The following is a 23,799-nucleotide window of genomic DNA, read 5'->3' on the forward strand; positions in this document are numbered from 1 at the left end:
TCCCTGAACTTCCTCTAGGCTGGGCAGTCCCAGTTCTCAGCTTCTCATCTCCAAGCCCTTAAGCACCTTGGAGGCATCTCTGCCTCTCATGGGTGCTGAGAACATCTCACACTGCGCTTGGAGAAACAGATGATGCTGCAGTGATTGGCTGATCTGGGATTTTCTCAGGGCAATCAACATCTGCTTTAGCTCTGTCATTATCTGCTGAAATGTAAGGTTTGGTAATGGGGAGGGGGAAAAAATCCCCTCCAACTCCTCAGCCTGTGCTATCCCCTCTCCTGTGTGTCCTTGTCTTCAAAGGGGATGTTTTTCTGTTGTCTCTCAAACCATTGATTTTTTTAAAAGCATTTCTAAAAAAACAAAGCATTTTGCAGACAGATTTACTTTAGAGGAATACACATAAAATAGATTTTAAATATATATATATATATATTTATTTCTTTGTGATTTTTCTTTATATTAGATTTTTTTTTTCAGTCAAGAGACAGCATTACAACCTAACAACCAAAACCAGGTTACACACACACAGGCACACTACACAATGTGTCCCAGGCAGTCGACACACGGCAAATGTTTTACACAATGTCCTACGAGGAGGAGACACCCCTTCCCTACGAACCCTGCTTACACCAACTGAACATACAACACACAAGAAGGACGGATTTCGTTAGCTTCGAGTTCCAGACGAGGTCTCAGTCCTACAGCACAGGTGATGTAGAAAACGTGGGGCTGGTTTCTCCCTCTTCTCCCGATCCCCTGTGGTGGCTGTGCCACGTGTAAGGCAGAGCCCGGGGCGGGAGCTGCTCTGCCCGGGCTGCCCCGGGCACAGGCGGGAAGGAGGGCACGGGAACATTGTCCAGGGCATTTCAGGGAAGGCTTAAGGCAACCTTTCCAACCATGGAAGGGCCATCTGTCCTGGCACTCCTGCATCCATCGTGCTGCTCCTGCTCACTCTCCAAATGCAGCCCGGTGAGCAACTGGGGTTTAGAGCTTTTCAAAGCTGCCTAAGAGATTTAGTATATCCAAAATGCTAAATGCTTTTTAGAAAAAAAAAAAAAAAAGAAAAAAAAAGAAAAAAAAAAGGAAAAAAATATTTCTAGGGCATTCATTCTGTTGGGGTTCTCTTAAAAACCCCACAGTGACTTTGAAAACAACACAGAAACACAGAAATACTGAAAACTGACTCCCTGGTCACCTCTTGCATAGGACTTGTAACTGCAGTTCAGTGATTTATTCAAGTTCTGTAATTGTGTTAAAAAAAGATGCCAAACCATGAAAAAGGGTGAAGGCACATGTACAGTCAGTCAGTCCCACTTGGGGGAGGGTAATGTGTGGGCAAGAGTTTCACAAGCAGGTACCAGGGATGGATACACACAGAATATTGCAGTGCTCAGTGGCTCTGTAGAAGGACAGTTCTGACACAAGAGGAAATTTCACTGGTTTACTGCTACACCTTGTGCTGCTCCCTCATCCCCAGACTTCCTGAAGCACAATGCTGAGGATAAGAATTCAGTGAGACTTGGGCACAGCTGCTCACGGCTCCCCAGCAAGGGTACATGAGGTGAATGTGAAAGAGCAGAGGAGCCTTGGGCTCCACTGTGCAACCCATTTTTAAGCTACACTTAGAATTTACTGCGCTGTTTTCCCCTCCATTTGCAGAGAATAAAATCTTCCCCCCGCCATGCAATGAAATAGGGTCAGAGTGGAAGGCAGAAGGATTTTCAGGAAACAACAACATAGGTTTAGCTGCAACATAGTGAAAGCTTAGCAGCTCTTTTCATGCTCTGGAGCACGGGGCAGCATCCCTGTAAAAAATATGGAGTTGGAAAAGCAACCCCCTGGCCAGCCCAGGAGTATCAGCTCAGAATGAGTGACAGGGGACACACTTGGGTGTCACCACTCTGCACAGAACTGAAAAGATGATCACACATAAAAGCCACCTTTGCTGTTAAATAAAGCTGCTCATCCTCGTCATCCTCATTCCTCCAAGGGAGAGCGTTATGGGTTTAGTTAATGACAAACGTTTTCAAGAAGCAAAAAGAAAGGCTGATGGAACAGGGAGACCTCCCGGCCAAGCATGTCCAGCTGTCCAGAGCCCATGGCTGGGGAATGCTCCGGGATCCTGGAGATGAGCAAGGAGAAGGTGGAATCTCCAGTGGGGCTGAGGACACCTCTCAGCTAAGAAGGGATTCTTCAGGCAGGCAGAGCCCTTCCCACTGCTGCATCCAGCTCCTACAGCCACATTCAGGCAACTTATGGCAGCTGCTCCAGTGATGGGAATGGGACAGGGATGGAGCCCATGAGGACAAGAGGAGGTTACTGACTTTGTATGGAGCAGATCTGAGAGGTGGGAAGCTTCACTTTGAAGAAGAAAAAGCCCTGAGGGGATCATCCCCTTTTAAGGCCCATTCCTGTCCCTGGTAGGTCTGCCTGTGGCAGTCCCCTGGGAGTGGGGGCTGCCAGTGCCATGGATGTCCCTCCTCAGGCTCTGGTCCCTGCCAGCAGCTGTGCTGAGGAGGTCACCACAGTCCAGTGGTGGAGAAGGGCTTGGGGGGGAAGCTCTGAGAAGCTGGGGGGATGCTGGGGTGCCGATGCTTCCCTCCTGCCACCAGCAGCTATTGCTGAGTGCATGCAGCAAAGGAGGAGCAGCAAACTGGAGGCTGGGAGTGGTGGCAGCTGACAATCCCTGGTGGCTTGAGAGTCCCTGTGGCACCAGCTGGACATGGATGGCCTCCTGGCCCAGAGACTCAGGGAAGACTCGAGGACTGCCAGCAGCCATTCCCAGGGCAGTGGGGCTCGGTGCTGCCTTCTGAGATATGCTGAGAACCATTTCTCTTGACTTGAGGTGACTTATGTCTTCTTAGTGTTTCCTAATTATTAGATGTTTGATCTTTGGGGACTCACTTGTTTTTCAATAAATTCACATTAACTTTAATTTCCACTTTATGCAGGGCAATATAATTGATACTGATCCAGAGGGGCAACTGCAAAGCTGTGGGACTCAAGCCTATACCCTCACTGGAGTATTTTTTTATCTTTTCTTTTTTTTTTTCTTACTGGTGTGGTAAGACATTTAAGTGGGTATTTTGCTCCCCGTTAAGGCTGAATAGAAGAGGAAAAAGAACTAGTATGATGTAAATGTAAAATTATTGATTAGAAACACCCTTAAAAGAGAGAAGATTCCCACAGCAGTGATCTTTGGGATGAGCCATGCATTTATGTTCTGCACAATGAGAAGGAAGCGTGGACTCCCATGGAAAGAATCGTTTTCCTTCCAGACCAAGCTTTTGCAGCAGAGTTTCTTAGAAAGAGCATTTGTGAGTGCAAGTTTCAGAGCAACAGGTGAGGAGGACTTTTGCCCCTACTCTCTTGGCATCGCTCCAGCCCTGTGGTGCCAAGCCAGAGCCAGAATTCGGTGCGAGAACTTTGTTGTGGCTGCTGGTGTAGGGGTCCGGAGAGTGCCGTGGCCAAAGTTTGGCCAGTGCAGCAAGCACAGCCTTGGAGGCCTGGGGGCCCTGGTGCAGCCCAAAAGGTGGCACTTCTCCAGCAGGGCTGTCCCTCCTGATCCCACCACGCTTGGAGGATATATCTCTCACGCTGGGATGTGGCAGCCAGAGCAGAACCAGGCAAATCTTACTTGGAGAAGATCCCTGCGCCACGGGCCCTTCAGTGGTGGAAAGATTCTTCCTCTATAAGGGTCTCACAAGCTCCAGCCATTGCTGAGAGCACTGTCCCAGCCTGCCCCAGTGCCCTGCTGCCCCCAAGCCTGCGAGTCCAGTACGGGGCTGGGAAGCTGAGCTGGGGCTGGAGCCAGCTCAGGTGTCTGAGCCCAGCACTGACACACTGCCCAGCAAAGCTGGCATTTACAGAACAGGGATTTGCCCAGGCCTCTCCACTGGGAATTCTTCCCCTTTTTATGCTTTCATTGAAAGAAATACAGAAATTTCTTTCAGTTGCCTGCATCACCATTTCCCCAGGTGATCATTTCAATGGCTTCCCCATCCTGGTTGTCCCCTGATCCCAGTGCTGTGGTGGGTCAGGTCATAACACACAGTCCTGCTGCACTTCCCAAACCCTAGGAGGCTCAGTGCTGAAAATCCATACTTGGTTGTTCACAAGCCAATCTAAAAAGGGACCAGCCACATTCGCCTGTAAAGGTGAATTTTCAGGTCATGAACAAACAGAGGGGCTGCAGCCCAGGAATGATCCCATCACGAATGGCCACAATTTCTTTTTCACACAGGAGTGTCAGAGCACCCTGCAGCTCCTGTCACCACCACGTGCTGCCAGAGGCCACATCCCTGCAGCATGCCAGAACCAAACCCCACATTCTAACAGAGAAGCCTGGGGAAAAGACATTTTAAAGACCCTAACAGATCGGTTTCTCCCTGAGTCCATGCTGTAGTTTCCCCCTACACAAGTACAAAAAAGAAAGCAAAATTCACCCCACCTGTCCAGCAGGACAAGCTCAAGAGCTCCCTGCAAACCAGAATCTTCCCATTGGAAGCACCACACAGTGCATCACAAATACTGGGTGCAAAAAAAAACCCCAACAAACCCCTAAAAACTTCAACCAAAACAAGCTACTGAACACCCACACTGGGCTGTGAAATATCTACACATGCAAACGGGTGCACACACAGGAAGTTCTCAGTTTTTAAGCACCTTTCATTTGTTTTAAATTTGAGGAGACAAAAATCCTCAGTCAAAAGGGGTTTTCTTGCTCTGGCAGCACTGGGCAGGATGCCTGGGACCAGGCCAGGCCTTGTGCTTGGTGCTGGGCAGGAGCAGAACACTGCAGGTCTTCTGCAAAGCACAGGCTGACCAGAACACAGGGAGGGTGGGTCACACTGGGAGTGACAGTCGCCTTGCAAGGGTTGGCAGGTGAGTGTTAGGTATTAATAGACGGCAAGAGTGCAAACAACAGAGGGGACTTGCAGGAGCTCATTTGCTGTGGTTTGTGCACTCTGCTGACCCTCCAGAGGCTCAGGGTCTGGATTAACTTCTTCATGAAAACATTATTAATAATTTATTAATTCTTTATAAACATACTCTGGATATAAAGCATGGTAATAGTTCTGCTTCATCTCCTGTGCTGGCTGGGCACAGAGTGATGAAAGACATCTCAGACTGGCACAGAAAGAGTTTGAATTTGCTTCTGAAAACCAGGACAGAGGAAGAAGATCACCTGTTTGAAATGGGCACTGGAGGCTGGGGGCTGGGTGCTGGTGGCAGTGCCAGGCTGAGACAAGTCCCCCAGGAACACGGCCAAGGGCTGCTGGCTCACACCAGATGAGAAGGGTGCACGGGAGGATTTCCATAACGATTTCTCCTGGGGTACCATCTCCAGCATTTGGGCAGGCACGGGAGAGCCTGGCAGGTGAGACATGGCAGGATCTGCCTCAGGGCTACTGCTCCCCCAGCCTGTTCCTCTGGGAGCTGCCAAGGCGGCAGAGGGGTCACAGCCAGCCTCTGATTTCTGGAGTGCTCCAGAGGAACTGGCAGCAGGAGAATTTGTAGTGGAGACCAAGCTGGGGGCTGGACAGTGCTTGGCTTCTCCCCATCTTGATGTGTGCTGGGGCCAGGGAGAAAATGCTTCCTCCAATGCTGCTGCCAGCGGCCACAGAGTGGTGCCTCCAGCGGGGATGGGAGGGCAGCACCCATCAGACACCCGGGCTCAGCCCCTGCCTGCTGCCACAGCACCTGTGCCACTGTCCCTGCACGTGCCCTGCTCCCACTCCATCCCAGGCATCACTGCAGGGGCAAAAAAGGCATTGAGTGTGAAGCCCAGGAAGCCAAAGTATGTAAACGCTCCCCTGGAGTCAGGAGATTTCAGTCTCTTCACCAGCAGGGTGATCTCGGTGTGGTCTCAGGTCGGGCGAGGGACAGAGGAGGTGGTGAGGCCCGAGGAGGGCAGAGCCATGGCGAGGGCACGGAGTTCCACCTCTCGGGATGCACCACTCTGCAGCTGCCCAGCTCTGCGCTTTTGGGAAAGCCGAGGCAGTGGAATGAAGGGGAAATGCAGCAGGTGAGCAGCAGCAGCTGGCTACAACGGTCCAGGCTCCCTGGCCCGGAGCTAGGGGCTATTGCGACTAAGAAGGTTCATTTTGGCTTTAATCTTATTAAAAGAATTAATAACTATCAGCTGTCTCAGTTTGGGCTCACCACAATTCTTTCAGCTGAGGTCCCCAGCTGATATTAAGGGATGCAACATGGTGAGTGGAAGAACCTCTGGCAAAATCAGAATTTTCTGGAGTGTTGTGGGGGTATTTCTTGTCTCAGAGGGTGGGAATCCAGGCTGTGATCTGGTCATGAGCAGGACGCTTTCCCAGGGCACAGGGTGCAAAACCAGTTCCTAAAAGGAGCGAACTGGGGGCAGATCAGCAAATTTCTGCTGGATTTGAAGCTGTCTCAGCTGGTGCTGGAGCCAGTGAAAAACCTGGACCATGTTCTTCCAAAGACAGAAGGAGTCCATCATGGAGAGAGGGAGGGATTGGCATTAAAAATTAGCATTGCCTAGCAGTGGAATTTGGCCCTTCACGGGAAAGGATACCATTTTTAGTGGGGAAAGAAGATGCCTCTGTCACAGCTCCTGTTACAGCAATCCTCTCACTCAGGCCTGCCCCATCCCAACCCATTGCAGTAGCTACCAGATCCATCTTTGTCCTTACTTTCAGCCTCTTCCCTCTGGCCTCCTCTTCAGCATCTCTTCACCACCACCACGGACGTGCTTTGGCCACCTCGGGGAAGTTGTGCAGACCCCTGCCTCATCTCCCCTCCTGGGGATAACAACAGGCAGACAGCAACCCTCAGCTTTACAATGCTCTTCTGAGTGTACAGGTACAGAGAGAAATATACACACACATGTACAGGCGTACCCATGGGGATACAGGTGTGGCTGGGGCAGGCGACTGGCTCCAGGACCAAAGGGCTCGCTCAGATGGGACCACCAGCCACAGTGATGCCACCCCAGGCTGGCCACCCCTCCTGGCATGGTAGGCAAGGGCTCTGGCACGGCGCTGGGACGGTGCTTTGATTCCTGAGATTCATTTTAAGGTTGATTAAAAAAAAAAAAACACCGTGAGGCACCAGGAGCTGCCTGGCTTACTCAGCCACGGAGATTCCACCAGCGCTTTCAACCACAAGCCCCTTCAGGACTGGCAGTGGGGCGTTATGTTATCATGGTAAAATGTAGCTAAGAAATCAAGGAGGGAGAGGAATATTTGCTGGTTTTGCAGGGCGGAAGCATTATTTAGTGTCATTGATGAGATTTTCTTAAAAATCACAAATCTTGTGGCTTCATTGCTCTTGTCACTTCCACACAATGTCTCTGTGACATCCCAGCCAGGCTGTACATGGAGTCGTGATGTGAGGAAAGGCACTGATGTCACAGGCTTATCAGGACAAACAGGTTTCACCAGGAACAGGTGGATTTCAGGAAGAGGTGATTTCAGGGGGAATTCTGATTTCCCGCGTGAAGGCTGCCGAGGCAGCCGGGGAGGGGTAGCATGGCCCTCCATGCCGGCGGCTCCGAGGTATCGTGACCCAGACGGCATCGAGGGTGAGGGGCACGGTGAGGGTACAGGAGGAAGATGAGGAGTGCGGGTCAGGCGTGCGGGCGCGGGGTGTGGAGTGAAGCCGCCGCCGTGTCCCCGGTGTCCGTGAGGGCCGGTCCCGGGGCCGGGGCCGGCCGGGGGGAGCCCCTGGGCGGCGGAGCGAGGTCAGTAGTTGCAGTGGCGCTGGCTGGGCTGGTGGACGAAGGCCCCCGGGAGCTGCTTGGCACGGCGGGGCGGGCGCTGCCGGGCCCTGTTCTGCCGCTGCAGCGCCTTCTGGGCCAGGCGCTGCCGCTCCGCCAGCTGCTTGGCCCGCTGCGCCCGCTGCGCCTGCCCCGCCTTGTCCAGCGCCGCCGCCTTCACCGCCAGCGCCCGGCCGCGCTGCGCCACGGGCGGCTCCGGCCGCGGCTCCGCAACGTCCCTGCGGAGACAGCGGGGTCAGCGCGACAGCACCGCGGGGACACCGGGCACCGACCTCCGGCACGGCCCTACTGCCCCACGGCTCTCCTGCCCCAACAGCCTGCCGAGCGGAGCGATGCTCCAGCAAGGCAGGCTCTGGGACACCCGAAAAAATAAAGACACCACCAAAAACTCCACTGTGCTCGCGTCCCTTAAGCCTGGGCTGTCTCCATCCCACTGTGACCCCTTTGGAGCCTTAGCTAGTCTCAGGTTCCCTTTAACCCTTTCTGCCCCCTCCAGCACTGAGGCGCTCCTGAAGCTCTGGACATCAAGCTCTGGCCCTCAGGGAGACTTTGGAAAGAGAGAAGTCCTGAAGGAATGGTGTCACCTAGACAAGAATGGTGTCCACTAGCCAGGACCAGTGTCACCTAACCAGGAATGGTGTTCTCTAGCCAAGAATAGCAACCCCCAACTAGGAATGCTGTCCCCTAACCAGGAACAGTGTCTCCTGGCCTGGAGCAAAGCTCACCCCAAATTCTTACTCCTCCCCTGCCCCACCGAGGGGCTTCAGGGGAGTTGTTGGAGGGCTGGGAATGGGGGGGGGAGCAGGGACCCCATGGCACGGTGGCAGGCAGGGCTTGTCCGGCACCATGCTCCAGGTTTTCCCTGGAGGCTGCTGGGCAGGGAAGAGCAGCCCTGGGGGGAGGGCAGAGCTCCAGGATGTGGGCCCAGGAATAGGTGTGGAAGGCTCCAGCCCACAGGCTTGGGGGAGCAAAGGGGCTATTGGGGCATTTCTGTTTAATTTCCCCACTGCTAAGCTGGGGTTTGGGGCAAGGAGAAGTGTCCCACTCCCCAAAACTGTGGGATACCCACCCCCTTGCTGGGCCAGTCTGGGGACAGGTGGGGGGTTGAGGGGGGCTGCAGCACCCTCCTGCCTGAGGGACCTAGGGGTCTTCAGGGAGCCACTGTGCCCAAAGGCCACCCTGTCCCATTGGGCTTGCTTTGCTCAGGCCATGCCTATGCAATCCTCCGGTGTAAGCCCTGCCTGGCAAACTCCCCCGGGACAGGTGGCAGGGTGACAGGTGGCACTGACATGGGTAGCATCGGCAGGAGTGGCCTTGATAGAGGTGACCATGCCAGGAGACCCTGCTAAGGGCAGGGGAGATGAATATAGCCCTCTCCCAGCACAGCCCCGTGCCAAGCTCGTGTCCTGCAGCCATGGCCATCCGAATATGCTACTGAGACCCCTTAGCGGAGGATTTTGGGACTCGGGGGCTGCCAGCTGAGGCGACCTGCCAGATTTGCAGAGTGTTCCCTGAGGTGGGCATAGGGACACTGATGTCCCCCACTGCCACACTATGGCCATGGGTGAAACATTTCTGGGTGTAGGTGAGGATTTGGGATGGCAAGACTGACCATCCACCCCTGGTCCCTCAGTGGGTGCTGGGGCTGCTGGCCCCCCAACACCCTCACAGTGCACTCACTCTGCAGCATCGTCCTCGGGGCCCTCCCCATCCACCTCGAGGGTGCTGGTGACGTAGACGGACATGCTGGGGTGCTCGATGAGCAGGTCCTCCATGGGGCTGCTCCCCACACTGTCGGGGCCGGGCTCCTCTGCAGTAAAACAGGGGGGAGGGGTGACAAACCAACTCTCGTCCATCAAGCAGGGACCGGCCGGAACCGGGGAAGCAGCCCGTGGCGGTGGCGGACCGGGGGGCGTCAGGCGGGGTCGCGCCGAGCGCCCGGTACCGCCAGCAGCCGGGCGGCGGGCGGCGCCGGGGCGGGCACGGCTGCCTGGGGCGGGGATGCAGAGCCATGCGGGGCGCAGCGGGGACACACACACACACACCATGTACAGTGGGGAGGGAGGGAGGGAGGGAGGGAGGGAAGGGGAGAGAAAGGGGCATCGTTAGTGCGAGAGACACCCACCGCCAGCACGCCGCTACCCGCGGGCCCGCGCCGCGCCTCGGCCAGAACCCCCGCTCCGACATGGAAACGGCTCTGCTTGGACAGGCTGAGCCACAGCGCTGGGACACCAGCAGGGCTTGCTGCAGCAATGGATTTTTTCCTTCTCAAAAGGAGAGAAGAAGTCCAGGCAGTGAAAAACGCTGCTTTCCCTGTTCTGATGGCACCTGAGCCGGGCCGGGCAGAGCCGGGCCGTGCCGGGAGAACGCCGACACGCCGGTGCTCACAAACACCACCAGCACTCCACAAACACGGAAAACAAGCCCACACAGCAGAAAAACAGTCCACACCTTTTCTCTGGAAGAAATCATGGGAATAAATTCTTCAGCAAAGGTTTTCACAGTGCCTTCAAACTCCAGCCTGTTATAGGCCAAATTTTGAGTGGCTGATCTAGAAGCTGACACCCTCCAAGACTCCCATGCCTTCCCTTCCTCACCTCTACCTGGCAGCAGCACTTGGGCCAGTGCTTTTCTAGGCTGCCTGTGCTTGGAATTTCTGGTGCTGTAATGGGCAGGGAGCATGCACCAAATGTGGGGATGCCCACACCCATTCCCAGGCTCATCAGGGGGATTTGAGGGAACTGGTGAGGGAGGAGGCAGTGCAGTATCTACATGGACCCTGCAGCTGGATGAGGGACCAGGAGGAAGCACAGATGAAACTGCTCTTGTGTGGAGAAACAGAGCATGGGGCTGGGTTTTCCTGGCTCGGTGCATCCCCAGCTCCTCCTGCAGTTGATGCCCCAGCCCAGGGCTCAGGACAGGCCACAGTTGGCCTTGCAAACATGAGAATGTCTTTCTCCAGGTCAAAAGATATCAGCCTATTAATAGCTGTTAACATGCCGGGCTGGAGATTGTTTGTCAGCCTAGGGACAGCCACTGAGCTCGGCTGGAGCAGCATTCCCACAACAGGGCACAGAGATCATCCTGGGCACTGTGCCCATCCCTTGCCAAGGTGGGGTTAAATGTCACAAAGCAGTATTTTGGGATCCTCAAGTACCTCAGTGATGCAGCCACATCCTGGGAAATGCTTTCCCGGGTGCTGAGCGGGGCCAGGCTAAGCAAGGGGACAGGAGTAGCATCAGAAACATTCCAGGAAGGCCTGAGTAATTCGGGTGCATTTTGCAACACAGGGGGCAATGACCAGGCTGACAGAGGCTGAATCCAGAGGCTCCCTAGGCTGCCTCTCTGCTGCTGGGAGGGAGACAGGCTGGGAGCTGCTGCTGGCCACCACAGCTCCAAGGGAAAAGATGGGGCTCCAGGTTTGGTTCTTGGAGTGTTTGCTATAACTCAAGCCCCAGAAATAGGGCTGAAAGAAACTGGTCCCCCACTGTTCAGGGACTGCTGTGGGAACAGACTTGCAGCTGAATCAGCAGCAGGGTGCCATTCATAGGCAGACCCTGCTGGAAGCCAGCGCTGCACCGAGAGTCGAGGCACTTCACTGGGAAAATGTGGGAGTGTTTTGTGCCAGAGTCAAGCTCTGCTCCCCTCTGAGCCATCTGCAGCCTCCACCCAGGGATCAGGGCACAGCATAGCATTTCTCTGGCTGGGGGAGCTCCTGGCTCCTCCTGGCATGCCTTAGGCTCGCTGCAGCTGCTGCCAGCTGGCCCTGACACATGGCAGCTGTGTGCCCACTGCTCCAGGGACCTCCTTGCAACAACCCCCTGCCATGGCACTGCCGTGACCCTCCCTGGACAGTCACCTGAATGCCCAGAGGACAAGGAAGCCTCCACAGCTGCCCATGCCCACACCACCCATCACCTCCAGCAGCTCTCCAGTGCTCCCACCAGGCATGGGGCTGGCCCTGTCCCCCATCTCAGTCTTGTCCCTGCTCTGGTCCCCTCTCCAAGTCACTGCATATGGGAAAAAAAGCCTAATGAATAACCTGAATAACAAAAACAAGCATGAGGAACAGGCAGAGAACATCTGCTCAGAGACCTGCTGCCTGCAAGGGGGAGGACAAACCCCTCCTCCTAAACCTGAAGGATACATCTGTGGTCTCCTAAGCTGGGGCCTCACAACCAACCAGGGGCTACCAAAGCAGAGCACAGCCATCAGGAGCTCCTGCACAGGCAGGAGGGTTTGTCTCTGATTGCTGCTGGATTTGCAAGGAAAAGGTCATAAAAACATCGTTGCAATTGGCTGACTCATCAATCTACAACAGAAACTCCCAAGGTCTGAACAGAGCTGGAGAAGATCTGCACAGGAGGAATTCAATCTGGCTGGTTGGTGTTACACAGGGCTCGGGATGGCTCTGGGAATGGGGAGCCCTGTGGGCTCTCTAGGTACAGGCACCTGGTGCCGAACATCCCTTGTGCTTGGCATGGACAATGGGAATAATTCGGGAAGATAACCAGCCCATGGAGCTGAGATTTACTCCTCTCAAATGACCCAAACATGGCCAGTTCTCTGGTGCACATCCCCAGCTGGAACAGGCAGGCACCACTGCCACCTGCCCTCCCATGGGGACAGCCCCATGCCTCCCCACCAGGACTTTGGTCTCCCAGGGGAACAGGCTCCTAGTTTGCTTTCAGCAGGGGCAGGACAGGGAGGAGCTGAGCTTGTCTCCTCCTGGAAAAGTGCTGCTGTCCAGGGCACAGTCCAGGCCATGGCAGTGCCCAGCCTGCCAGGGCTGGGCCCCCCACTCCACCGATCCCCGTGGGCAGGATCACCCCAAAACTCTGGGTGATATCCCTGCCTTACCAGGCTCCCCTCCTGGCATGGAGGCACCTGGGGGCTTCTGGGCAGCAGCAACCCCAGCTGGAGATGCTGATGCTGCTTCCACACTGGCAGAAAGTTGAGAACCATCACTGGGAGAGGGAAGGGAAAAAGGAGGAGCAGGTCAGGGGCTGCTGCAGTGACCACAGAGCTGGGCACCACGGGCAGAGCATGGGGACCAGGGGAGAAAAAATGAAGGGCAGAGCTGTTCCCATGTGATGTAAGCTCATCTGCTGATACAAGGGTTTGCACAAGGTGCAGCAGAGGCTGTGGGAAGACAGTTCTGTTGCTTTGCTCACCTGCAAGATCAATTATGAGCCAGCCATCCTCCTCCTCCTCTTCCTCGACAAAGGGTTTGGGCTCCTCCAGGCCCTCTGGTGTGTTGCTGTCACTGAAGAAGAGGCTGGTGAGACGCTGAAACATGGTGGGGAGCAGTCCAACAGGATGGACAAGGAGATAGAGCTACTGCTGGGCACCAGCTTCCAGGCACAGACACAGGAGAGATGGGCAGGGAGGGGAGAAAGAGCCCTCGAGGTGTCAGTGACAGAGATGTTTGGCTGCCAGAGGAATCACAGCTGAGTGGTGTACAGTGCAATTGTGAGGTGCTTCACTTGGCTTCAGTGCAAAGGCCTGGAAAAGGGAAAGAAAAAGGAACAGCCCATTAAAACAGGCTGGCAGTGTGGCCCTCCTGCATCCCAGGGGCTCGGATGGGCTCAAGGGGACAGCAAAAAGGTGCCTCTGGCACTGATCTGTGCCATGAGCTGTCCCAGCTGGTGCTGTATCCAAAGCAGCACTGGGTGCCTGTGCCCTGCAGCCCCCACCTGCATCAAGCCCCATTGTGGCCCCATCTTGGTGGGTGGGGTGTCCCAGGAGACCCATCCCCAGGAGCTGGCAGGGACAGAGCAGACACTGTGCCTAAGTCAGGCAAAAATGCCAAGCTCCTGGCAGCAGGCAGGACGAGGACAGCATTGTCACAGAATCCTAGACTGGTTTGGACTGGGAGAGACCTTGAAGGCTCATCTCATTCCACCCCCTGCCATGGCAGGGACACCTTTCACTAGCCCAGGTTGCCCCAGGCCCAGTCCAACCTGGCCTTGAACACTTCCAGGGATCCAGGGGCTGCCACAGCTTCTCTGGACACCCTCTGCCAGGGCCTCCCCACCCTCACAGTCAAGAATTCCTTCCCAATAGCCCATCTGACCCTGCCCTATGCCAGTGGGAAGCCATTCCTTCCTGTCCCTCCGTCCCGTGTCCAAAGTCCCTCTCCAGCTTTCTTGGAGCCCCTTTAGGCACTGGAAGGGGCTCTGAGCTCTCCCTGGAGCCTTTTCTTCTCCAGGTGAATGCCCCCAGCTCTCCCAGCCTGTCCCAAAGCAGAGGGGCTCCAGCCCTTGGAGCATCTTTGTGGCCTCTCTGGACTCACTCCAGCAGCTCCACATCCTTCTGATGTTGGGTCCCCAGAGCTGGAGGCAGCTCTGCAGGTGGGGTTTCACCTGGGTGGGCAGAGGGGCAGAATCCCCCTTCACCTTTGCCCACCCTGTGAGGACAAGCCCAGAATGCTGCTGGCTCTCTGGGCTGCCAGCACACACTGTTATTCACATCCAGCCTCTCATCCCAGCCCTTTGTGGGTCTCTGCTTCACCTCTGCTCAGCTCATCACTGTTGTATCCCTGGGAAAGCAGATTCCCTCCAGTGCAGGGGGAGGTCAGCACTCATTAACTTCATTAATGTCTGCCAAGCTCCTGGCAAGGCACAGGAGTGGCAGCCAAAAGGTACATTTGTGTGTTATTTGTGTGCCTCCTGGTCCAGAGACATTAAGAGAGTATAGAAAGGCCATAAAATGCCAGCAGGAGCTCAGTGCAGTGAGAGGGGACAGCTGGGTGCTGCCATGCTTGGCACACTGATGTGGGTGCATTGAAAGGGCAAATCCCCATTTCATGGCAAAGCCCCAGTTCAGGACCCTGTCGACCAAGGGGCCATGGAGCTTGAGTGATGTTCCACCCATGGAAACTCCACCTGCTCCAGGCAGTGTGGAATGGGAAGGGTACAGGGGGCACCATGTGTCCACAGACACCCCAGTCCTCCAGCAGGACAAGTTCTAGCTCAGCCCTGCTGCCCCATGGCTTCCCCAGTCCCAGCATCCTGGGAAGGTGGCTGGCCTGAGCACTGCAGTTCTGGTGCTCAGGCACTCTTTTATTCATCCCTGTGGGATGGAAATGCCTTTTGCAGTCTCTCAGGTGCCTTGCGAGGAACCACATCTGCTCTACAATGCAGAAAATGAGAAACCAAAGGAGCCTTCCCTCAGGATGGGATCCCCTGAAGCTCAGGGGCTCTGATCTCGAACACTTCCAGATGCAGAAGGGAGTGATGGAGCATGAAGCAGCCCTGCAACAGCCAGCTCTCCCTCCCTGGCATGGCCAGGGCAGCAGTGTGATACCACCTGTCCCCTAGGGCAGGTCCTTGGTGACTTCAGTCGCCCCAGAGGCACATGGCAGACCATGAGCCACAGCCATGCCCTGCTGCAGACAGCAGTGCTCAGGGCTCCAGCCCAGCTTCCCACTCTGGGATGGCTCAGCTGAGATTCTCAGCTGAGTCTCTTCTGGAGACTCTCACCAGGAAGAACAGGAGGTCAGGGAGGACTCTGCTCTGTGTCCTGAGAGGGTCCCCGGCTTCCCCTGGAGGCACTGAGCAGGGAGGGGCACGGAGACACGACAGAATTGTTTCTCTGACCCCACCACCACCACGGCCATGCTGTTACCCTCCAGTGCTATCAATTAAATCAGCCAGATGCTCCCCTCACCTGGATCATTAAAGCATATTAACATAAGTCAGGGAAACACCACGCAGAGGGGCTGGCACCCAGCTGGGCTCTGAATGCACTCTGGTGTGCTCCACTCCAAGCACAGGGAGCTCCCTCCCACAGGATGTCCATGTGCCTCCATTCCCACCAGGCAGGGCTGGCAAAGGCCGCCTGGGCAGCCCTGAGGGCTGTGGCACACAGCCACGGCCTCAGCACGCCAGCTCAGCCTGGAAACCTGGCACCTGCCTGAGCCTGCGCCTAGGCAGCAAATACCTTTTCATATGACATGACTACTATTTATTTTAAAAGTTTATTAAATATCTAATTGTGGCAGAAACTCCACAGCTCCCAGGTTCCTGCTGGCGATGTCACAGAGCCTCCCACTGTTTGCTGCTCCCCAGGTGCCCAGGCAGGAGGGCCTGGGGCAGCTCGTGGCAGGCACAGGGGTCACAGGGGCCAGTCCCCTGAGGCCACCATGGCCCTGTCTCAGTGTGAGGCCAGGAGTGGGTTCATGCGCTTATTGAGCTGGGGCATTGCCAGGCTGGCAGAAGTGCTGAGCCAAAGCTGACCCCAGTGTCACCAGGCAGGCCCTCAGTGGGGATGGGGACAGCAGGGTCCCCTGTGCTGTGTCCCAAGCCCACCACACTAGTAGGACACTGTCAATGCTCTTGACTTACCTCATGCAAGTGTCACTCTTTGTCTGTTGCCCAGATGTCACCCAACAGCAGAGCTGGGGACAAGATCTGTCACAGGACAAGATCTGGCACACAGGGACAGGGGAAGACAGCGGCCCCAGTTTGGCTGCCAGGGCAAGGTCACCCAGAAAAGCACCCAAGCAGGCAGGGATTTTCCCTGTTGCCGCAGACAAGTCAGCCTGGAATGTCTTGCTGCAGTGAGTGCTTCCCGTGCTCTGCAGCCCTGGCTTTGGGAGCCCCCTGCCAGGGGCTCATCCTCCAGCAAGCTCAAAGCCAAATGACCCCTGAAACGGTCAAAACCTTTTCGTTTTCCTTTGTTAAATCATGACAAAAGCTTTCACAGGACAGCAGGAAAGCTGTTCCCCCAGGAACAGCTCAGGGCACCTCCCTGCTTAGGGACCGGTCCCCAGAAAATCATAGGAAGGGAAGTAAGGTACCTGGATTCCTCAGGTGTCCACCCCATCCCAGAGGTAATTTGTCTTTTCTGAGGACACAACAGACACTATTATTTTTGATTGTCCCCTCTCCCAGATGTAACTTCTTAAGTTAAGGCACAGGGTCTCACAGGCAGCTGCCATAGCTCTGGAGGAAGTGGGAGAGAATTAAAAGCTCCCCCAAGAGCAAAACACGAAATGGATAATTTTAAAGGATCAGTCCCCAAAGAATTCAAGTAAGTCTCCAGCTGTCACCCACTCCAAGCCAGGGAATGTGGGGTGGCCCTGACCCGTTTGCTGGTGCAAGAGAGTCTGTGCCACGGGTGGGCTACAGTGGCAGGACCAGCCCCATGGTGGTGCCCAGGGAGCTGCAGGAGGATCCTGGCAAAGCCTTTACAATCAAACCTGCAGGGTAAAGGCAGGAGCGAGGCCAAAATGCAGTCAAGGGCCAAAATGAGCATTAATCCTCCCCCTCACTTTACCCTGTCTCTGGAAAACTCAGGTTAAAGCAGCAGGATGAAGCTCTGATCTGCAGAACTCTCAGCAGGTCTGTGGATGACACAGAGGTGTGTGGAGCAGTCAGTTCAGCAGACGGAAGGGATGGGGCACCCAGAGGGTCCTGGGCAGGCTGGAGGAGCTCACATGAACCTCATGGAGTTCAACCAGGCCAAGTGCAAGGTCCTGCACCTGGGTCAGGGCAGCCCCAGCACCAGCACGGGCTGGGGCTGGGTGCATGGGGAGCAGCCCTGGGAGAAGGACTTGGGGGTGCTGGTGGTGACAAATTGGATGTGACCTGGCCATGGGCACTGGCAGCCCAGAAACCAATCCTGCCCTGGGCTGATCCCACAGCGTGGGCAGAGGTGAGGAGGAGATTCTGCCCCTCTGCCCACCCAGGTGAAACCCCACCTGCAGAGCTGCCTCCAGCTCTGGGGACCCAACATCAGAAGGATGTGGAGCTGCTGGAGTGAGTCCAGAGAGGCCACAAAGATGCTCCAAGGGCTGGAGCCCCTCTGCTTTGGGACAGGCTGGGAGAGCTGGGGGCATTCATCTGGAGAAGAAAAGGCTCCAGGGAGAGCTCAGAGCCCCTTCCAGAGCCTAAAGGGGCTCCAAGAGAGCTGGAGAGGGACTTTGGAAAAGGGACTGGAGTGACAGGACATGAAGGAATGGCTTCCCACTGGCATAGGGCAGGGTCAGATGGGCTATTGGGAAGGAATTCTTGACTGTGAGGGTGGGGAGGCCCTGGCAGAGGGTGTCCAGAGAAGCTGTGGCAGCCCCTGGATCCCTGGAAGCGTTCAAGGCCAGGTTGGACCGGGCTTGGAGCAGCCTGGGTTAGTGAAACGTGTCCCTCCCATGGCAGAGGTGTGGGATGAGATGCTCTGTAAGGTCCCTTCCAATCCTAGCCAGTCTGTGAGTCTGCAATCTCCCACCCCACTAGAAGGGAGCAGCTCCTGTCCTAGGAGACCCTCCAGACCCTCCCTGGCAGCCACCAAGCTCCTCCACCAGTTCATCGTAGGGGGCTTGCGTGACCTGCTCAGCCCTTCACAAGGCAAGAGACTCCTTGGCCAGCTCCTGCCCAGTGAGATGGCCACATGCCATCTCCATCCCTGCAGGTTCCACCAAGCACTTCTCTGGCTGGAGCAGCCGGTAGCAGATCAAGCTCTGAAGTTTATCCAGTATTTGAAAAGCCTCTGCTTTCCCTGCAGCAAATGTTTTCCCCATTTACACCAGGGCATGGAGGGCTGGCAGCCTCCATGGGAACTGCAGAGCAGGAAGGACCCAAATGTGTCCCTGACAGGGGACTGAGGTCAACCTGTGTCTTGTCACCAGGCAGAGGTGGTGCCCACAGAACCAGTTTGGACCAGGAGATGTCTTCTCTTCCTCTCAGGTCCCTTCTTCCAGCTTTCCTGCATCTGTAGGTGCCCCATATCTGTGGGGGAGCTGTGTCCCAGGTGTCCCTGCTCAGGACACAGGGGACTGCCTATATACCACACCCTTGGGGCTGAGCTGCCCCAGAAACCACAGACTGACCCCCTGTCCCCTGCCAGAGCTGGGGCCACCACCACAGGACAGCTGTCATCCTTCCCAGGCTTCCACAAACCCCCTGACTCGGCATATCAACCAGGCACTGCCAGCACAAGGGGACAGCCCACCAGGGACACTCATGTTTCTAAATGAATTACGTCCATCAGAATCCTTCCAGAAAGTCCAACAGCCTTTTACAACAAGCCAGACGGTAATAAAGCTATTAAATTTAAAGTGGAAGTAAGGAAACCACAATGCATCAAGTTATTTTTTCCCCTTCAGAAACCTCGACACAGTAATTAGTTTTCTGAGTCACCATGGCTGCAAATAACCCCAGGAGCTAAGAACAGGGAGCAGGCTGGGCAGCAAAGCCCCAGGATGCACCAGGAGCTTGTCGGGGCAGAAGCTGCAGCACCCCAGGACTGGTGGCTCTCACAAGTCACAGCGTGCAAGAAAACAGCAACTCCCCTTGGAAATGGCAACAGGCCCCCTGAAACTTTCCATAAATACTGGGCGGCAGGAGGGATGCTGCTGGCAGGCAGCGGGAGCAGCCCTTCCTCAGCACAGCTAAGAATACCCCAGCAGTCAGCCCAGCAGGAGGCAGAGGTACAAACCAGGTGCCTTCCTCCAACCCACTTGGGAAATGGGATTTTCAACTCATTTTATCTAAATTAGACCAGCGTTTCAAAGGCTCGCTGTGCTGGATGTAGGAAAATCCTAAACCTGGCACAGAAACACAAAACACAGAAGGGGATCCAGCAGCTGGGCAGCTCAGGGGAGTTCTCACTGGTCATTTCTGCCCCCAGAAATGACCAGTGATTCATCCCTGGGCTGTCCCCTACCCCTCCCCATTAAGGGAGGGACCAGAGCTGGCAGGAACCTGCCTGGGACAGTTTGGTGGGGCTGAATTAACGCTGAATTTGGTCCCACAATGACTGTGCTACAGGTCCAGCTGATCCCATTGCTCTGCCAGCAGGGCCATGGATGGGATTCCCTTGGGGGAGCCCTGGGAACAGGGGCAGAGCTGCACCCCGAGGTGCTGCCAGCACAGACAGACTGATTCCAGCAAAACAGAGGCTGAAGCTGAGCCAGAGCCTCTTCCATGGCAGATCAGGGGAATAGGGGGGGGGAAGGCAGCAAGCAGTTTGAAAAATCCCAAAAAACTCTTCATCATGAGACTCTACTTATTAAAGGCAGACCAAGACAGGAGCTGGAAGAGCTTTCCTCAGCCAGTCCAGGGTCTCAGCAGGGACTAGAGTTCCCACATGCTCCTCCAGATCCTGCCTGAAGGAGGGGGACCCTGCAGAATGAGGAGATGTTTTTCCCAGAGCTGGTCTCTGCATGCACAGCAGCTCTTCTGTCACTGCTGCACGAATGGTCCTTACCCCAAGGGCAAATGTGACCTCGTGCTGCTTGATATCATCACACACAGTCCTGGCAAATCTGCCAGGGGCTGGCAGGATCTTGGAAATTTTAGATTTGCCGTGAGTCATGCTATGAAATTTTAGAACTTTCCTCTCTGGGATGTGCTGGGTGAAGCATCCCAAGGAGTGAAGCATCCTGAGGAGCTGCACACTGGGAGGGAGGGGAGTAGCCCAGCCTTACAGCCCCCACAAATCACAGAGGCTGAACAGTAGCTGGTACGCTGGACTTCGACACCACAAGAACCCTGAGCTCCTCAGCAGTTCCCTCCAAGCCCACTCACACAGTTCTTGGCACTCTGTAGATTAAGCCTGCTGGGAAAGGAGGTCCAGCACAGTCCTGTACCAGAGCCCAACACCTGTTTCTGGGAGGGTTTCTGGGATTGTTTCCTGCCCCAGCAAAACCTTGGCCGAACAAGCAACAGCACTTGGCACCTGCCCAGCTCAGCTCTCTTTGGTGCTGCTTCAGCACTGGCTGTAGCTGGCCTCAGGGGAGTTTAATCCACTATTTTGGCATGTCAGTCTCTTTGCTCAGGTGCTCTGAGCAGAGCTGTAGCTCCCCTACACAAATATGTATATGTATGTGCATAAAAGAATTATAAGATCAAAAATGCCCGTTTTAACCTGTTTCTACACTCCACAAAGTCCAAGTTTTTCCACAATGAGTCCCCCCAGATGGGAGAAGCATTAGTTTCCAGGGCTTGTCAGGCTCAGCCAAGCTGAGGTGAGAGAAATGAAATCCAGAGGAAAGTTGCCCTTTTACGACGTGACTTTTTTGAGCTGTCCCAAAGGAGGCGCCCTTAGAGCAGCAACAGCAGAGGGAGATGCTGCCTTTGGTACCTGAGGGACTCCTGGGATGCAGTGGAGTTGCCCCAAGGCACAAACCTCAGCTGAGCACTGCCAGCATCCTCCCCCTCCACGCAAGGCCCCTGCCCGGGCAGCACAAGTAAACTGAATAAAAATATCAAAGCATACATCTGACTCTCATAAAAACTGGTGGGATTTACAAAGGCAATCGAGATCTAAAGACAGAAGGAATTAAATCCAAAGCACCAAGGATTTGCTGGAAATAAGTTAAATAGGTAATACTTTGTGTTAGAGATTTACATCTATTTATATTCTCTACAAAAATTTATTTGATATAGTATACTGTAGATGCTGTATTTTATGCAGTATATAATACTGTAGATGCTGTATTTTATACATATATAACATACAGTATAGGGAGGTGTCTCTACCAGGACACCCCCTGCAGGGGGTTGGAACGAGATGATTTTTAAGGTCACACCCAAACCGACTCATTCTGTGATTCTGTGACATATTTCATATATTGACACATACTTATATTTATATATTCACATTCCTTTTCCAAAACGCCACGTTTCGCACCCGAAGAGCGTCTAAACATCACGGGGGGAGACACATCCACGTTTCCTGCTGAGAAAAGCCACAGCAGCGACAGGCGCGGCAGGGGCACGGGGGCCACCCACGAGTGGCCACCGCGGGCAAGTCCCACGTGCCACGGTCGCCATCGCCCCCGGGCCGGCGGGGTCACGGCGGGACACGGGGGGAGCGCTGTGACGTCTCAATGTCAAATGCAAATGAGGCAACGTCACCAGAGCGCAGCCAATGGGAGCGGGGAACGACCGCCAATCTTAATCCGGTGAAGAAGAAACAAACAACGGGCGCGGGGGGGCCGGAGCCGAGGGGTCCCGAGCCGCCCCCGCCCCGCCCGGGCCGTGCGGGCCCGCAAAGCCCCAACCCCCCGGCCCCGGCCCCGGCCCCGGCCCCGGCCCCGGCGCGGCCCCGACCGCGTCCCGCGGACACTCACCGGCCCTGCGTGTCCCGGGCGGCGGAAGACGCTGAGGTAGTGCCGGTACCGGTGCTGTGCCGGTGCCGGTGCGGACCCCGCAGTTCTGCCGAGCGCGCGCCGCTCCCCCGCACAAATCGGCACCTTCCGACAGCTGATCGTGACGTCACAAAGCGGCCCCGCCCGCCCCCGCCGCAGCCAATGGGAGGGGGTGCCGGGAGGGTGGGGCCCGCCCCGGGGGCGGGGCCGGGGTCCCGGGAGGGGAGCGGGGTCTCGGGGGACGCGAGGGGGCGAGGCCGGGGCCGGTCGGGTTCCTCCGAGCCGCGCGGCGAGGAGGCGGCAGAGCCCGGGGCAGGCGGCGGCGAGGGGCTGGGGACTCCCGGGGACGCAGGGGGAAGGGAAAGGCTGGAGACCCCCGGAGTGTTGGGGTAGAGGGGAAGGGCTGAGACCCCGGAGGTGCGGGGGAAGAGGGGAGCTCCGGCACCGACATACAACGGGAACGGGAGAAGGGAGATGGACGGGAATTAAGAGCTGAAGCCACTGGAAAAAAAAAGCGATAAGAGTCCGGTCCCGCCCGCAGCGCCCCGAGGACGCGGGGGGGACAGGAAGGGTGCGGGGGAATGTGCTGGCGCCTGCCGAAGGGAAGGCCGCACAGAGGCTTGAGGCTTCCCAGACACCCACTCCCTTCTCACTGCTGCACTGCAGAGGCCTCATCTAAAGAGAAATTTTGGACACGAATGAGGGGCGGGGGCTGAAACCCCTGGATGTGCCACCCAACCATTACCCACCTGCGAGGAGGCTCAGGGGCTTCGTGAAGAACGACACCAGGAACATCCCTGGAGTGTCACAACCCCTCAGGATGCTTGGCACCACCAGGTTTGCCTTCGTCCCAGGCATGGGCTGACCGTGGCACCAAGGTATGGTTTGACATGGTGCCAGGCTTGTCACACGGCAGGATATTGTCTGTATAAAGATAGAACATTTATTAAAACAGTCATTAATGGAGCCGTTTGGGTGTCTGAGTCATGCATGGAACAGTTAGGACTCATCTGACATCACAGGTGAGAATTCCCCATTGTAAATTCACAAGAGGTAGAATTTAATTGTGTCTTATTCAACACGAGGTCACAAATTAAATAACATTTAGTCTTCTGTAATTGAAGGATCTTGCAGAAGAGTGTAAACCATTTTGGGAGGAGAGCTGCCACCCTGCAGAGCTCCCACCCCACATTGCCAGGAGGGGAACAGAAGCCTCTGAAGCTTGAAACAGTCCTAAGCAGAAAATCCACTCATTTGGGATGTCCGTGGAGGGAATTCTGAGCTGGCCATGGCAGTTTCAGTGAATGCCCAAGGAGCTGAAGTTGCTGGGCATAGAGGGGGATGATCTGCAGAAGGCATCCAGAAGTTACAGCATCATCACACTTGACCCCCAACCTGGTCCACGCCTGAAGCCAAGAGCTCCTGCTGCCCATGGAGGTTTATTTTGCTGCTTCTGCTTGTCCTGGTTTCACATGGAGTGATTACAGGATGGCTCCTGCTGGCTGCAGCAGGAGTGCAGAAATTAACCTTTAATCCTGCTGCCACAGAGGAGGGCATAAATAAATGCAGCAGAATAATTCTCGTAAGGGTGAAACATTCCAGGGTAAACTGCCCCATTAGTGCTGACATATGCCCTAAAGCACAGGTTTAAATGGGATGTCCCTCTCTCCATTCCTACAGGGATGGGAAATGCTTCAGTCTCTGCTGCACCCTGCCCTGGTCTCCTACTGCCAAGAGAGGGTGGCAGTCCCCTCCCAGGGCAGTGTGTAGCTCCAGTGATTTAGTACTGGAAAAGCACAGATGGTGAAGCACAGGAAGGAGCTTCTCACCAGCCTGAGGCCATCAGCAGTGGCTGCCAGGCCTGCTGTGCCCGGCCAGGGACTGTGACCAGGGGCTCTGGGGTGGGTGACAGCTGTGCTCTGTGACAGTGGGAAGTTACTTTAATCTTGCT

The 23,799-nt window shown here is 55.5% G+C and overlaps 1 protein-coding gene and 1 long non-coding RNA gene across 4 annotated transcripts; one reads left to right on the top strand and one right to left on the bottom strand.

The window, feature by feature from the left end:
* Positions 1–1,052: 1,052 nt before the first annotated feature.
* TP53INP2 (tumor protein p53 inducible nuclear protein 2) lies at positions 1,053–21,945 on the bottom strand. Of its 3 annotated transcripts, XM_053993375.1 has the most exons (5): positions 21,831–21,945; positions 12,931–13,261; positions 9,882–10,020; positions 9,437–9,566; positions 1,053–7,974 (listed from the first exon to the last, which is right to left on the bottom strand). In XM_053993375.1, exons 2-5 carry the CDS (start codon positions 13,052–13,054, stop codon positions 7,435–7,437), a joined length of 933 nt encoding a protein of 310 aa, XP_053849350.1. In that variant the 5' UTR covers positions 13,055–13,261; positions 21,831–21,945; the 3' UTR covers positions 1,053–7,434. The 3 variants fall into 3 exon arrangements, with proteins under 3 accessions (XP_053849350.1, XP_053849353.1, XP_053849351.1); XM_053993378.1 differs by lacking the exon at positions 9,882–10,020 and having other exon boundaries at positions 7,636–7,974; XM_053993376.1 differs by lacking the exon at positions 9,882–10,020 and having other exon boundaries at positions 7,636–7,974; positions 9,437–9,746.
* LOC128816095 (uncharacterized) lies at positions 21,783–22,814 on the top strand. The gene is made up of 2 exons (XR_008439786.1): positions 21,783–21,866; positions 22,515–22,814. It is a non-coding gene; the product is annotated as an uncharacterized LOC128816095 (long non-coding RNA).
* Positions 22,815–23,799: the final 985 nt, after the last annotated feature.

This window comes from Vidua macroura, chromosome 17, assembly GCF_024509145.1.
Source record: "Vidua macroura isolate BioBank_ID:100142 chromosome 17, ASM2450914v1, whole genome shotgun sequence".
NCBI classification, from domain to species: domain Eukaryota; kingdom Metazoa; phylum Chordata; class Aves; order Passeriformes; family Viduidae; genus Vidua; species Vidua macroura.

Coding starts and splice junctions, on each gene's coding strand:
- TP53INP2 (XM_053993375.1), bottom strand. CDS start 13,054: ATGTTTCAGCGTCTCACCAGCCTCTTCTTCAGTGACAGCAACACACCA. Junction 9,567..9,881: donor CGGGTAGCGGCGTGCTGGCG/GTGGGTGTCTCT, acceptor GTTTTACTGCAG/AGGAGCCCGGCCCCGACAGT. Junction 7,975..9,436: donor CCCGAGGACGATGCTGCAGA/GTGAGTGCACTG, acceptor CTGTCTCCGCAG/GGACGTTGCGGAGCCGCGGC.